Source organism: Equus caballus, chromosome 6 (assembly GCF_041296265.1).
Source record: "Equus caballus isolate H_3958 breed thoroughbred chromosome 6, TB-T2T, whole genome shotgun sequence".
NCBI lineage: Eukaryota > Metazoa > Chordata > Mammalia > Perissodactyla > Equidae > Equus > Equus caballus.
Genome location: NC_091689.1, coordinates 82,593,209 through 82,608,341, shown reverse-complemented (window position 1 = coordinate 82,608,341; position 15,133 = coordinate 82,593,209). Strand labels below are relative to the sequence as shown.

At 52.7% G+C, this 15,133-nt stretch overlaps 1 protein-coding gene across 1 annotated transcript; it reads left to right on the top strand.

Moving 5' to 3' along the window:
• The first annotated feature begins 3,814 nt into the window (after positions 1 to 3,814).
• KRT84 (keratin 84) lies at positions 3,815 to 12,161 on the top strand. Its single transcript, NM_001346210.1, is given in 9 exon segments — positions 3,815 to 4,400; positions 5,568 to 5,776; positions 6,392 to 6,452; positions 6,944 to 7,039; positions 7,959 to 8,123; positions 8,277 to 8,402; positions 8,923 to 9,143; positions 9,603 to 9,634; positions 11,009 to 12,161. Coding segments are annotated over 9 exon segments (1,728 nt in total). The 5' UTR covers positions 3,815 to 3,878; the 3' UTR covers positions 11,305 to 12,161.
• The last annotated feature ends 2,972 nt before the right edge of the window (positions 12,162 to 15,133 follow it).

Genomic DNA, 15,133 nt, shown 5'->3' with positions numbered 1-15,133 from the left:
GAAGGGAGGGTTGTGCACAAGAGAGGGGAAGGGGCAGAGAGAAGGAGAGAGGGAGGGAGGGAGGAAAGAGAGCGAGGGGAGGAAATGGACAACAAGAACCACGCCAGGCCCACGCAGTGTGCACTGCAAACACTTTCATAGTTAATCCTCACTGTACAGACGTGGCTCACTTAATGACAGGCTACGCTCTGAGAAACACATCGTTAGGCGATTTTGTCGTTGTGCAAACATCATAGAGTGTACTCACACAAACCTGGATAGTCTAGCCTCCTGCACAGCTAGGCTGCACGGTACTAATGGGTCTACTGTCGTATGTGCAGTCCCTCGCTGACAGAAGTGTCGTGCTGCGGCGCGTGACTGTACCTCGACGTAGGTATCATTCCACTTTACAGACGAGGAAGCTGAGGCTTAGAGAAGTTAAGCAGCTCCCCCAGGTCATCATGTACCGTGGAGGGGAGCGTTTGCTGACTAACATTGTTCAGAGTGGCTGGTGCACAGTGATAATGAAAAGCAGACCGATGTTCAGTTGGTTGTATTATTGTGTTTAAATGCTCTCAGACAAGCCCCCTTATCGCCTGTGCCCAGAGCAGAGCCCTGACACCACCCTGCCGTCCAAGGTCACCCTGCTGGCAGGTGGGAAAACTGGGATTGAACCCGGTCCGTGAGACTCAGAGGGCGGTGTCGCTTCTTCTGTCCTCGGCCAGGCACACTCCACTCACTGGAGTTCCTCCTGCTCCCCTCCCCCTTCACCTCCACAGGGGCCTTGGGGCCCCTTCCCAGTCTCCTGGATCCCCTTGCCTGGCGTTGGGGGAGGGGATGCCTTTTCGTCCAGCAGCCCAAGAGGCCAGAGCTGGAGGGCAAAGAGGGTTGGTCCTCTGTGAGCACTTGAGTTCCTGCACCGCGATCATCCTCAGGCCCGTTCCTCTCCATTTTGGAGACTAGAGACTTCTCTTCCCGAAAGATCTGTGAAAGCTAGAGCCAGAATTCCTCTTCTTTTTCGTCCCTGCTCCTTTCTCCCCTTTTCCCTCCTGCTTTTAATCTTTGCAGTGTGTTCATTCATTCAGGAAAGCTACATAGCCCGCCCACCTCGTGGCCCCGCTCTGCTGAGCGCTGGGAACACAGGAAGAACAAAGCACACAACCGTGCCTGCCTTCTGGAGCCTGTGCCCCAGCCGGGGAGGGCAGTCAGGGAACAAGCAAGCGGGCAGGAGAGGCTCTCTGATGGCGAGAACTGCTAAGAAGGGGAAGAAGCAGGGAGCGGGATGTGGGGTGTATGGGGGAGGGGCTTTAAATAGGGGGTGACGTATGAACGAAGACCTGGAAGAATTAAGGGACCTGGGCTTGCAGTTATCTGAGGAAAAACACTTCCCAGCAGAGAAACCAACAGGTGGGAAAGCGTCCCGGGCAGGAGTTCTCCTGCCCATCTGATGGACAGCCAGGCGCCCAGGGTGGCTAGGGTGGGGTGACAGTGGGATGGATAGAGGTGAAGGGAGGGGGGAGAGACTCTGTCGAGTCCTGTATGGCATTTACTCTGAGTGAAATGGGAAACCCCTGGAGGGGTTCGAGCACGGAAATGACATGATCTAACGTGTTTTAAAAGGATCACTCTGACTATGGTGTTAAGAAAAGACTGAAGGGGTAAAGGAGGAGGCAGGGCACCTGGCTGGAGGTCACTTGAACTGCCCCCATGAGAAAGGAGGGGCTCGGGCCAATGTGGTAGCAGTGGGGGTGGTGAGAAGCAGTAGGAGTCCAGATACCTTTTGATGGTAGGATTTTCCAGTGCAGTGAATGTGGGATATGGAATAACAGGAATAAAGGATGACTCCCAGATTTTTGGCCTAAGCTACTGCAGGGATAGTGGCAAGTGGAACAAACTTAGTAGGAACAATTAGGAGAACAGTTTTGGATCTGTTAAGGTTGAGATGCCTATTTGACATCCGAATAGAAATGTTGATCAAAATATACATGTGGAGCACAGAAGGAATGTCCAGGATGGAAATATGCCTTGGCAGTCATCAGTGGATAGATAGTATTTAAAGTCATGAGGTTGTACGATGTCACCAAGGAAAAGAGTGTAGATAAAGATGTGAACAGGTACAGGGGCTGAGCCCAAGGATGCTGTGGAGTGGAGAGGTTGGGGATATGAGGAGAAACTGGCTAAGAAGACTGAAAAGAAGCAGCCAGTAATGGCAAGAAAATCAGGAAAGCAGGATGCCTAGAAACCAAAAAAAGAGAGTGTTCCAAGGAAAAGGAAATGATCAACTAGCCATGTAAAATAGTCAAACAGTGCTGATTAGTTAAATGAGGGCTAGAACAGACCACTGAATTTAGCAACATGAAGGTCACCGGTAACCTTCACAAGCAGTCTTCCCTTAATATCATTTTTCTACTTCTTCTCCCTTTAGACATACACCTGATAGGTGGGTCTATGAAAAATAGTAGTAAACCAGGAACAGAGGGAAACTTCCTCAACGAGTATCTACCAAACAACCTACAACTAACATCATACTTAATGGTGAGAAACTTGAAGCTTTCTCAAGAAATCAGGACTAAGCGAAGAGGTCCCCTCTCACCACTGCTTTTCAACATTGTCCTGGAAGTCCTGGCTAATGCAATAAGACAAGAAAAGGAGATAAAAGTTATAGAGATTGGGAAGGAAGGAAATAGTGAAGATGTGAGCTGATCCAAAGTACTCATCCCCTTCCAAGGGTCCAGTCAAACACGAGCTCCCCAGGCACAAGACAGGTGGGACGAGCCACATCACACACTAGAACAGAAAAGGTAAACAGCGGCCTGCCATATTGATAATACCCAGTTACTTAGAACTTTGCATTTTCTATCTGCTTTTTGTCTCTCTATCCTAACCAACGATTCATCAACAATTCAAGGAACCTACGTAGGCTGGACTACAGATCAGCCCTAAAGTGTATGTGGGGTGCTCAAAATCATGTGGCTAACTTTTCACACAGACACATGGCCAAATTATTGACACGCTTTGGCCTCAAATTATGCCCCAAAAGTGTTGACTGGCAGAAGTCCTCTGGATTAATATTCCACCACCACCATGAGGATAGAGACTCTCGTTTTTATCTCTGTACCCTCAGTACCAGGCACAGTGCCTGGGACAGAGTAGGCACCTGATGATTGGTGAATGAATGAATGAATCTCCTTTGAGTGTCTCAAATCAGAGATGTGTCTACAGTAACCCAAAGAGCTTTACTGAAGATTCGACTCTTACATAAACAGCCAAAGAAGCTCATGGAGGATAGATGAAACACTGCCAAAGGTTTCTGGATTTTTTAACCCATCTACAGAGATGCATTAAACTGTATTCTCACCGTATCATTTCTTACTCAGAGCTGTGCAGGCCCTGTCCCTCTCCTGCGCACCCTCTATCTATTTAGGGGGTTCTATCTGTAGATGCGTCCTTTGCAAGCCTCTTGCTGGAGCTGTTACCACCCTAACTTTCTGGTGGTTAGCCACACTTGCAGTGAAAAAATCTATTGGATTTATGGCTAAAGCAAATTAACGTCCCCATAATGGCAATTGTGGTGGACTTGTGGGAAACAATAGGACCATAATATTTATGTGTTTATGTGTTTTTAATGTTTATAGGTTTGATGTTATAGCCCTGATCCTGAGGAGTATAGGTGTGTCTGTGATTAGCTCATTGCTGAGGAGGTTATAGGCTTGAAGAGTTTCTGCTAACTCCCCAAGCTCATAAATGCTGCCAAATGGCTTTTTTCGTTTTTATGGGGCCAGTCCTCAGGTCCCCACACACATAAAAGGGGTGAGAGGGATCCACTAGCCTCAGAGGACTCCCAGCTCCCGCTCGCCCCACTCTGCGATCACACCTCTGCTCTCATCCAGGAAGCCACCATGTCTTGCCGCTCCTACCGAGTCAGCTCTTGCCGCCGTGTGGGCAACTTCAGCTCTTGCTCAGCAGGGACCCTCCCCAACCTGAACCGCTTCCGGGCCAGCTCTGTCTCCTGCAGGAGTGGGCCCAGCTTCCGGGGCGTCGGCGGCTTTGGCAGTCGGAGCGTCATCACCCTTGGATCATGCTCACCCCGGATAGCGGCTGTAGGCCCTCATCCCATCCGCTGTGGAGTCGGCTTTGGTGCTGGCAGTGGGGTGGCCTTTGGCTTTGGTGATGGCATTGGTGCTGGTCTGGGGTGTGGGGTCGGCAGTGGCCTTGGCTATGGCTTCGGCGGCCCTGGCTTTGGCTACAGAGTTGGAGGATTTGGCATCCCGGCGGCTCCATCTATCACAGCAGTGACTGTTAACCAGAGCCTGCTGACCCCCCTCAACCTGGAGATTGACCCCAACGCCCAGAGGGTGAAGAGGGATGAGAAGGAGCAAATCAAGACCCTCAACAACAAATTTGCCTCCTTCATCGACAAGGTACCTATGACAGTTCAGTCTCTGGATCTGGATGATGAGAGCTAAAATGTACTGGGGTGCTGGGACATTGACCTTGACCCCAGATCCTTCAGGTGTCAACCAAAGGCGCTGCAGTATGGTTTCTGGGTGGCTCTGCTGCAGAGCAAGGACAAGCCTGAGGAGAGGCTGTGCAGTGGGATAGACTAAGACAGTGGTTGTGTCTTCTGGAGGAAAGCGGAACACCCATCCAAGTCTGAGGGTCTCCGGACAAACTAAGACCCGCCACCTAGTCACTTAGAAATATCCCCCAAACAGGCTAGAGACATTAGGACTTTGGCCAGGTGTTGGCTGGGATATGTTTAAAGGTTTTATCCTTGAGGTCTTCATGCTTTTCTTGAGGTTTTCATAGTTTCTGAGGTTGGGTGGCCACATCTGTTCAGGCTTAGGAAAGTGGTGAATGGAGCTGAGTGATTTTTGTACAAAACAAAGAATTTAATCGCCCAAGATTCAGCTAAGTTGCCTGGAATGAGGGAAAGAGTTAGGCACCACCTCGGGTAGTCCCTGATCTTCAGGCTGATGAGAAGACCAGTGATGTGGAACTGACGTCCCACAAACCACGTCTCCGTGGGGCAGGAATGTGGTGATTGTGTCAGAGAATAGAAACTAACCTTTGTGAGCTTCAGTTTCCTCATCTCTAAACGAGGGTTGGAGCAAATGCTCTCCAGTTTCTCCTCCAAGCCTACAAGTCTCAGCTGACGGAATATCTGGGATGGTGGGGATGACTTACGAGCTGAGAATTCCCACTCCCTAATGCCGCATCCCACCCCATATGTACTTTACTCTGCTCCTCATTCCTGCCAGGGATTGTTGACATCTGCTTTTAGATAGAGGCAAAACCCCAGCCCAGGCAGAATCAGTCTCTCCAACTTCCCGGTGAACTGGCTTATACCCTTCTCAGAAGGTAGAAGGGGAAATGGTACTGAAGTGCTTTGGTTTGAAAGCCTCTGTTTGTAGCTAATCCTGGCTGAGCATGAGGAGGACTCACAGACCTGCTCTTCCAGCTCCTACTGGAGAGAACGATGTCAACACACGGTTGAGAGTCATCTCTAGCCAACTCAAGTACAGGTCAATATGTAGATGACCCTATCAAGCTGTTCAATCACTATTTCTTTGCCCCCGTGGATTTAGGTGCGGTTCCTGGAGCAGCAGAATAAGCTCCTAGAGACCAAGTGGAGCTTCCTCCAAGAGCAGAAATGTGCCAAGAGCAACCTGGAGCCCCTCTTCGAGAACTACATCACCAGCCTGCAGAGGCAGCTGGACGTAGTGACCAGCGAACAGGCCCGGTTCGAGGCTGAGAGGAACCACCTGCAAGATGTCCTTGAGGGTTTCAAGAAGAAGTGAGTGGCATCTAACTGCCCTGACCAAGGACGGGCATGGGCTCATCCCCAAAGCAGCAGCCAAGCTCAGAGGAGAGGAGCTGGAAGGATCAGGGTTGAATGCGGGTTTCAGTCCCCAGCCTGGAGACAGGGGTGGGGGCAGTGATGTGTGGAGGAGGAGGAGAAGGCCGTCCATGGGTCCTGAGGAGAAAGGAGATTTGCAATTGGGCGTTGTTTGTCCCTAATCCTGCCTGTGGGAATGGGTAGTTGACCCCAGAAAAAGGAACCCTTTGATTTTGAGAACACTGCCCAGGTTCAGCAGTGAGTTGGGTCCTGCCTCCTCTATGGTCAAGCACAATGACCCTAAGTCTTCTCCAGCAGAGGAGCATAGCAGTGGTCCAGATTTTCAGACCCCCACATCCAGTTGGAGAAAGTAAAAGGGATTTGGAGAAACTGAGGGCCACTGGCTCATAAAGATCTTAAAGATGGGACAGAGCGGAGGATAGCGTATAGGTGGCAACAGGGCGCCATGCTTCTGGGTGGAGCAGAGAGAGCAGAAGAGGCTCACTGTGGGGTTGGGAGTAATTGGCTCTCAGTTCAGGGCAAGAACCCACTCTCTTAATCCTTGTCATCCAGGTATGAAGAGGAAGTAGGATTCCGCGCCAATGCCGAGAATGAGTTTGTGGCTCTGAAGAAGGTAAGGGAGAGCGACAGAGCCGATTAGACTCCTCCTCCAGACAGGCAAATGTTCTCAAGACACCCCAGGAGACTGCCCGGGAAGCCCTGTGGAGTCTGGGATCACTCACACAGAGTGGAACCCCTAAAAGCACAACAGGCTCCCTTAGAAGTTCTGATTCAACCTCAGATTATTTAGGATCAGATCTTCGTGAAGCAGAGGTCTGAAGAGTGACATTTTAAGAGTCTTGGATTATCCAGATTTTCCTCACCTCTAAATAAGCATCAGGAAATGTCCAGCAGCCCCTGGGGGAGTTTTCAAGCTGTAGTGGGGAGAAGAACAGGAGTCACTAAGCTGCATTTCCACCCAATGCCTTCACCACCCATCCCAAAGCCTGGCCTGGCCCTGTGGGGATTGGCCTGATCTTCCCACCCACCTCTGGACCCTGCCAATGGGGGACGGTGAAGTAGTGCACGGGTAATGAGCACTTCATCCTTCTCTCTCTCATGCAGGATGTGGATGCAGCTTTCTTAAACAAGGCTGACCTAGAGGCCAACGTGGACACCCTAATTCAGGAAATCGACTTCCTGAAAACCCTCTACATGGCGGTAAGGGCTCCTCCCCTCTGAGCCATCCAAGGAGATCAGCTTGGCCCGGACACCCGGGGGGCTTCCTCTGGACTAGCCTGTTTTCTAACATTTGGTGTCATGCATCTTGCCTCCCACCCAAATCCATGTCCCCTATGTGTCGATGTGTCTACAGGTGGAGAAGTGAGGTAAGCAGGCTTCTCAGCAGCCTGACTCAGGTCTATGAATATACTCCTTGGATCTATGATCCGGCTCCTTGCTGGCCAATCAAAGACTGGAGTCTAGGAATGTCTAGACTTCCTATCTGCTGAGAAGACTCTGGAAAACCGATTTGCTAGGAGATATAAGAAAAATTGCATTTGACCTGATTAGCCAAAAGAACTTGCTCTCTTTTGCTCCGTAAGTGGTCCGTTTGGTCTGGGGCAGACCCTGCCAGAGTTGAATGCCTGGCTCTGAGTGGAAAGGCTGAAAAAGCTCCTCTGGAGCCCTCACCTCACAGGCCAGTTCCAAGACCCTCAGTTCTATTAAGAACTTGGGATATAGGAACTCCTAGACCACCATGTCCTAAAATATTGTCAGCTCTCAATGATCTATGACCAGCACAGCCACTTTGAAGATAAGCCAAAGAGGAGTTTAAGCCCCAGCATGGCTCTCATCCCTCCTCCGAGGCCCCAGGCCCGCCTGGCCTTAATAGTCACCTAAGCAAAGTTGGGGGTTAAAGCGAGGTCTCCAAGTATATAAGAAATGTTTAAAGTCAAAGAGAAATGGTTCTCCGTCATCTCTTTCTTTGCCCTGGGTTTGGATAGTCTGCTCCATTGCTTTGGTCTGAACAAGTGAGCAATGCTCTCTGCTCTTGACACTGCATCCTGGGGACCCTATACAGAGTCCTGGACACTGAGGGGATTCTGAGCCCCTCTCTCTTGCTGATCCTCCGACACAGGAAATCCAGTTGCTGCAGTCACACATCTCAGAGACATCGGTCATCGTGAAGATGGACAACAGCAGAGACCTGGACCTTGACGGGATCATTGCCGAAATCAAGGCCCAGTATGAAGAGGTCGCCAGGCGAAGTCGGGCTGATGCTGAGGCCTGGTACCAGACCAAGGTGGGCAGGGGCGCTGGGAAGGGGTGTAGCAGCCCTGGGTAAGACTCGAGTACTGCGGAGTGGACTCAGTGAAGGTCTGAGGCCCCCAACTCAGTTGGGGATGTAGTCTTGACCCAACCTTTGAAACCTCGGAACATCTTCTCTCCCCCCCAGTATGAAGAGATGCGGGTGACAGCTGGCCAACACTGTGACAACCTGCGCAATACACGGGATGAGATCAATGAGCTGACTCGCCTGATCCAGCGGCTGAAGGCGGAGATCGAGCACGCTAAGGCTCAGGTGGGCAAAGGAGAGGAGAGAAAGCCCCAAAGGGAGGACAGGCAGGGCCCCCAAGCTTTGGGGAGCCCCAAGTCTGAAGACATGGGGAGACCACCAAGACCCAGGATCAAAGGAATGGAGGGATTAGTCCAGGAAGACTTCCTGGAGGAGGAAAATGTGAAAGGGAAGGAGTCTCCCATATAGAAGGAAAGGCTGGGGCCAACTTAGAGAGGCAGGTGAAGCAGAAAGAATAGCTTTACTCTCTGGACCCCATGGGTCTCGGAGTAGCAGAAATCAGGAAGTATAAAATCAGTGGGGATGGAAACAGCAGAAAAGCAATGCCCTACCCGCTAGCGACCTCGAACTATAGGATCACAATCCCACAGAAAGCAGCCACCGTGGGCTCCATCCCTGACTTGGCACCAGGCTGTGTCCCCACCAACAGAGGCCAGTGTTTCTAGCCTCTCCCCCAGCCCCCCGCCCCCGGGGTTCCCCTAGTCCCTGCTAAAGCCCACCTGCCAACTGCCCCCTCCCCCGGCAGCGGGTCAAGCTGGAGGCCGCGGTGGCCCAGGCGGAGCAGCAGGGTGAGGCGGCCCTCAACGACGCCAAGTGCAAGCTGGCAGATCTGGAGGGCGCGCTGCAGCAGGCCAAGCAGGACATGGCGCGGCAGCTGCGCGAGTACCAGGAGCTCATGAACGCCAAGCTGGGCCTGGACATCGAGATCGCCACCTACAGGCGCCTGCTGGAGGGCGAGGAGATCCGGTGAGCGCTCTCAGGGCAGCGGGAGGGCTAGGGGTCAGACTCAGACACCCCAAGAGACTAAGTGGGGGAGGGGCCCAGGTGAATCTCTGAAATAAGCGGTCTCTGGAGGTGACAGTAGCTTTTCTGCCCTTGGCAGGGTTTTAGAAGAATGCTGGAGGTCTGTGCCTGCTGAACCCAAGTTTGAGGACAGGCTGCCCCAGAATCCTAAGGAGTTTTTCTTGATTGGTTAGCTGATTAGAAATAATAGTAATAACACACTTCCTGAAATATCTTGATTCAACAGCTTTGGGGTAGGGTCTAGGAACACGTAGTTTTTCAAAGCTCCCCAGAAGCTTGTATGGCCAGGGGTGAGAGCCAGTGGTCCACACTGTCCACTCAGCGGAGAAGCCCTTCTGAGAGCAAGCAGGTTTCCAGGGAAGAACCCCCCCTGTGAGCTGACTTGTTTCTTTCTCTCTCCAGGATCTGCGAAGGTGTTGGACCAGTAAACATATGTAAGAAACTTAAGTCTTTTCCTCTTCCCATTTATCTCCTGGAGCCCTTCCAATTTCCTTTAAACTCAGGCCCACCTTGGGATCAGGAGCCCATGGCTGGGCTGGCTGTGACAGTCAGGGGAGCAGGGACCACCTTGGGCCCTGGACGGGGAGCATCCCCTTAGCCCAGGTCTGAGATCTCCGCAGAGCCCGCCTTCCCCAGAGCTAAGCGATGGCGAGGGTTTTCAGGCTTATTGGTGGGAGAGGGTTCCGGAAGAGAGGCAGCCTTTTTGCTTTGAGTGGCTTTGCCCTTCAAGGGCAAAGGCCAGGGAAGGAAGTGAAAGGCCTGTGCCAAGGAGTTCCCCGACACCCACCCCCTGAGATGGCGAGGGATGGGACAAGGCTGAGCAGAAGTCCCCCGGCTGCTGCCAGGCAGAGCATGCTGTGCTGGGCACTGCCGGGTGGGGACACAGAGAAGGCGAGCCCCAGCCCTGCTCCCTAGAATTACAGTCTTCTTGATAAGATGAGTCCTATCCACTGTCTGCCTAATCCTCAGAGCCCGGGGGTCGGGGGCAGGGGGGGGTGCCTAGGCATTGGTGCATCTCCCTTTTGCTAATTCGGAGAAAATACGTGAATTGCCAGAAGTCGCAAAGCTAGTCAGTGGCACAGCCAGAAGTCAAACCCAGATTTCTGACCCCAATCACAAATATATGCAGATGTGTCGTGGAACTGAGGCCTAAGCTGGGTGGTTAGATGGTCAGAGCTTCATGTGGTCAGAGGACAGCGCCACAGAGAGGGGGAAGCCGCAAGGAATGGCTTTCTGCAGAAGGTCAAGCTTGAGTGGAGGTCACAGGTGGCGAGAAGGATTCTGGGAAGAAGAGGGGGGCCCCTCCACAGGCGGGGCATGTCTAAGCGAAATTTAGTCGGATTAGGGTCCCGAGGCATGGAGGTGTGCCCAGTAGAGACCACAGGGCTACAGAGCAGAGCTATCAGCGGCTGAACAGAACTGACGAGGACTCTTGGAGGGGCAACGTGGGGAACACCAAGGGGCTCGATATAACTGAGAGAGAAGCCCGGGGCTTTACCCGGGCTACTGCTCCAGCTGTCTGGAAAGTCCAGCTCACGCCTCCCTCAGACCACCCAGCCACAAATAAATGATAGTCAGCAGATAGCTGTATGCAAACACCTGGGGAATTGGGTGAATTCTTCCATTTTAATCTGAGTGTTTGACATTATGGAGTCACAGCCTTTGAGGCACCGAGACAAGAGAAGGGAAAGTAGGCACTGACTGTGTAGAAATAAGGACCCCCTGGGGCCACCAGTCCTGCCTCCCCTCCCCCGCAGCAGGGAGCATGGGGACATGGCAGCCCCACTGATGGTTTCTTCCTCCCGCAGCCGTGAGCAGCTCCCGGGGCGGCGTGCTATGCGGGCCTGAGTCCCTAGTCACCAGCTCCACCCTCTCGCGCAGTGGGCTCACCTTCTCCAGCGGCAGCAGCATCCGGTCCAGTGGTGACCTGCTGAGTGCTGGCTCCCGGGGGTGCTCGGTGCTGGTGGGCGACGCCTGCGCCCCCAGTGTCCCCTGCCCGCTGCCCACCGAGGGGGGCTTCAGCAGCTGTAGCGGGGGCCGCAGCAGCCGCAGCTCCAGCGTCCGCTTCGTGACCACCACCACCTCACGCAGAACCAAATATTGAGATGCAAGCCCCAGCCAGCCACCACCCAGAGAAGAACCAGCTCAATGTCTCCTGCTTCTGTCCCCAAAGCGCCTGGACTCTGAGCCCGAGGGGTCTCCAGCTACCCCCACTCCTGCCAGGAAGCCACATTCAGCTCTCCTTCCCCGCCCCAAGGGCTGCTCTGCCTGGCCACCATCCTCTGGGGGGATTTTGTCGCCAGCTAAGCACTCCATCCACAGCACCCCCTAGACGGGCTTCTCCCTGACTCCCAATTTCCTTCCTTTGGATCACTCCCCACCATCCAGCTAACAGCCTCAAGAAATGCAGATTCAATACAATTACCAAAATCAGGGCGCCAGGGGAAAAAGGAACCGTTCAAAGCCAAAAAGAATGTGTTTGGGCACCACCACCATCCATGGCTTTGGAGCAACTTGGAAACTGGAGAGTTGACCGTCCACACCGCGAGCACCCTTAGCCCACTGTCCTTTGCTTCCTTCCTCTTCCTTTCCTTGGCAGGAGAAGGTTCTTTCCTTCTCTTCCTGACCCAGAAGGACCCACAGTCCTCGGTGGCCCAAAGGATCCCTAAGTCCCCTGAGATGGTTCTTCTCCGAGCGGCGTATGTCCTGGCTGCTTCTCTTCCTGGGTTGTTGGCTTAACTCTGGCATGTGTGTCCACGAGGCGGGTGGCGTGCTGGTGGAGAGGTGGGCTCTGCAACGCTCGGGCGGCCCCGCCCTGTTGTGGTGTGCGGGAGGCCCAGCCCTGGCTGCTGCCGGAGGGTTTCTGTCTGTACCCTCCAGGAAGGCCTGGGGTGGGTGAGGGGCCTGTTTGTACTGCTCTCTGTGTTCCTGGGTTTTCAATAAACTTGCCAAGCTCACATCGCTAGGACTCCGGTCTGTCCTTCTGGATCACACTGGGAAGGAGAGAGATTGCCTCCTACACTCACCAGGCCACCCCACTGGGGACTTGCAAAGGGCAGAGGCTAGTGTCCTGGGCACCGGGGAGGCGCTGAGGAAAGAGGGCTCAGGCCCCTCCCCAGAGGGGCTCACAGTTCAGCAAGGGAGAGGAGGCACAGGAAAAGGCTCTGAACAAGGGCTGAGCAGCCACCTTCTCTCCAGACACGGCCCTACACCCCGTAGGTACCCTCCTCCTGACCAAGGGAAACCCTTCCACCTGTTCCCCAGGTCCCACCTCCCCCTACCCAGTTCCACTGGGATCATTGCAGGCGCCTCCTCATCTTTCTGTCTCCACTCTTGTCCGCATCCAACTCATTCACCATGATGCTGCTAGAGAGGTCTTTCTCACACAGAAAACTGATGATAGCTCTCCTCTGCTTAGAGCCCTCAGTGGCTCCCTATTGCCTTCCAGAAGTAGCCCAAACTTCTCAATGTGCCATATGAGCCCTTGGTGATGGGCTCATGCATTTCCACCCCCTGCCTTCCCCACCCCCACCATGCACCCCGCTTTCGGCCTCTCACCCTTTACTCGTTCATCCAACAAACGCTTGATTAGCACTTGCTGTATTAGCCAAGCATGATGCTGGGAAACTGCAGAGAGTAAGACTGGGTCCTTGCCCTCAAAGAGCTTAGACTCAGGCCTGATGGACATGCCAGTAAACAAGCATTTATGACTTGATACACTAATTGCTGTGTTAAGAGTAGAATCAATGTGAGCCAGCCCTGAAGGCCTAGTGGTTAAAGTTTGACATTCACCGCTTCAGTAGCCCAGGTACATTTCCTGGTGAGGGAACCACACCACCCATCAGCCAGTTGCCATGCTGTGGCAGCGGCTCACACAAAAGGACTTACAACTAGGATATACAAGCATGCACTGGGGCTTTGGGCATGGAAAAAAAAAAAAAAGAGGAAGACTGGCAGCAGATGTTAGCTCAGGGTGAATCTTTACCTACAAAAAAAAAAGAATTTTAAAAAAAAAGAAGAGTAGAATCAATGCTGCTGTGCACAGAGGAGGCCCAACCCAGATGTAGGCATCCTTAAAAGCTTCCTGGAGGATGTGATGTCACCGCATAGATGTGAAGGATAAGGAATTAGCCTTACTAAGCAAAGGGAAGTGTCCCGGGCAGAGGCAACAGTGTGCCCAGAAACCAAGAGGTTGGAGAGATCATGCCCAGCTTGCTCCTTCTTAGAAAGGAGGAAGCCCATCTTCCGTCTTTATAGATTCTGCCTTGCCCAGGCCTCAGCCAGCAACCTGAGATCTTACAGGGTTCCTCTGCTCACGGCCTAAGGCCTGCCCGACCCTGGACTCACCAACCACCTGCCCTCCCGCTTCCAGAGGCTCCTGGCTTCCCAGCTCATCTCCCGTGTGCAAAGTCCCACACATCCCTCAGGTGGTGGCAACATCAAGGCTGCCTCCTTCTGGCCTTGGTGCGTCTCCTCAGCCAGACCCACGTCTGCCTGTGCTAGTTGTCGATTTATTGCCTCCACTCCAAATTCACCCTTATTGCCTACTCTGTGGAAAGGGAGCTGATCCCTTTAAATAATTTCTTTTGCCAGTTGGCACATTAAGCCTTGTCAGTAGGCATTTCCATAGACATTGGAGAGACCTCACGGGAGTAGGGGACTTTGCTTCCAGTGCCCTCGCTCAGCGGTTTCTCTAGCACCTGATTGCTGCAGCACAGGTGGCCTCTGTGTTATCAGGCCCCTGCAGTGCACAGCAGCAGCAGCAGCACCTAGCAGCTCCCTCAGCATCCCTCTGGGGCAGTTTCATAGCAGAGGGCTTCCAGCAAGACACCTCCTTGTGAAAAGCTTTCCCCGGCAGCCTAGAGGGTGGGCTTTAGGTCAGTTCTGGATGGAAGACCTCCAGCAAGCTCATTTGGTGTGGCACCACATGGCTTCTCCAGAATCCAGTGAGCACTGGCTGTGCCCTCCCCAACGAGGTCTGGACCTCAGCTGTGGCCTTTCCACGGGGCCTCGATCCCAGCCCTAGGGGTAGTGGCTGTTCCTCACATCGTCATCTGTATACTCTTTAGAGTTCTCTGTGCTTCTCACTAGCCAGCCCCTCATCACTCCAACCCCTGATATTATCCATATGAAACTTTCCCTGTTCAAGTTACTGTGTGCCACTGTCCCCTCATGGGACCCTGACTGACACGTGCCCCCTGGACGGTATTGCTTCCAAACTCTTGCAACAGACATGCCAACACTGGACTCCTCACCTCCTGTCATCAGATTTCTTCTCTTCCCTCTCCATGCTACCCTGTAGGTGATCTCTCTCAGTCAGTCTTGTGGCTTTCAATGCCCTCCCTATTCCAGGAACCCCTGAGCTTATGGTTCCAGCCCAGACCTTCCAATAACTGCAAGCTGGTATATCCAGTTTGCTCATGGACATCTCCGTGTGTGTATCGAATGGGCATCTCAAACTAAACATGTCCAAAAACAAACTCATCTTCCTTCTTCCCTTCCTATGCTGCTCCCCCCCATAGTAATGGCAATTCTGTTCAGTTGCTTAAGCCAAAAAAAGCCTTGGTGTCATCCTTACTCCCTCTCTTTCTCTCACATCCCCACATGTAATCCATCAGCAAATCTTGTCCTTTTAGCCTTCAAATGATATCCAGAATCCAACCGCTTCTCACCACCTCCACGGCCACCACTGAGGGCAAACTGCCATCACTCTTGCTCTCTGCTTCTCCACTCACCCTCCTTCAGTCTGTCCTCAAAAACAGCCAGGGGGTCCTGTTAGAATCAAGTCGACTTCCAGTTCCATCCATGTTGGAGGAAGCCGATTAGAGCCTGTCTCTCCCACTGATTACAACTAAAAACTCTGGATAAAATTTAAAAGCAATGATTGGAAGACTCTGAAAAGTAAGCAAAACCAGGTAGATTGTAGCAGAAGG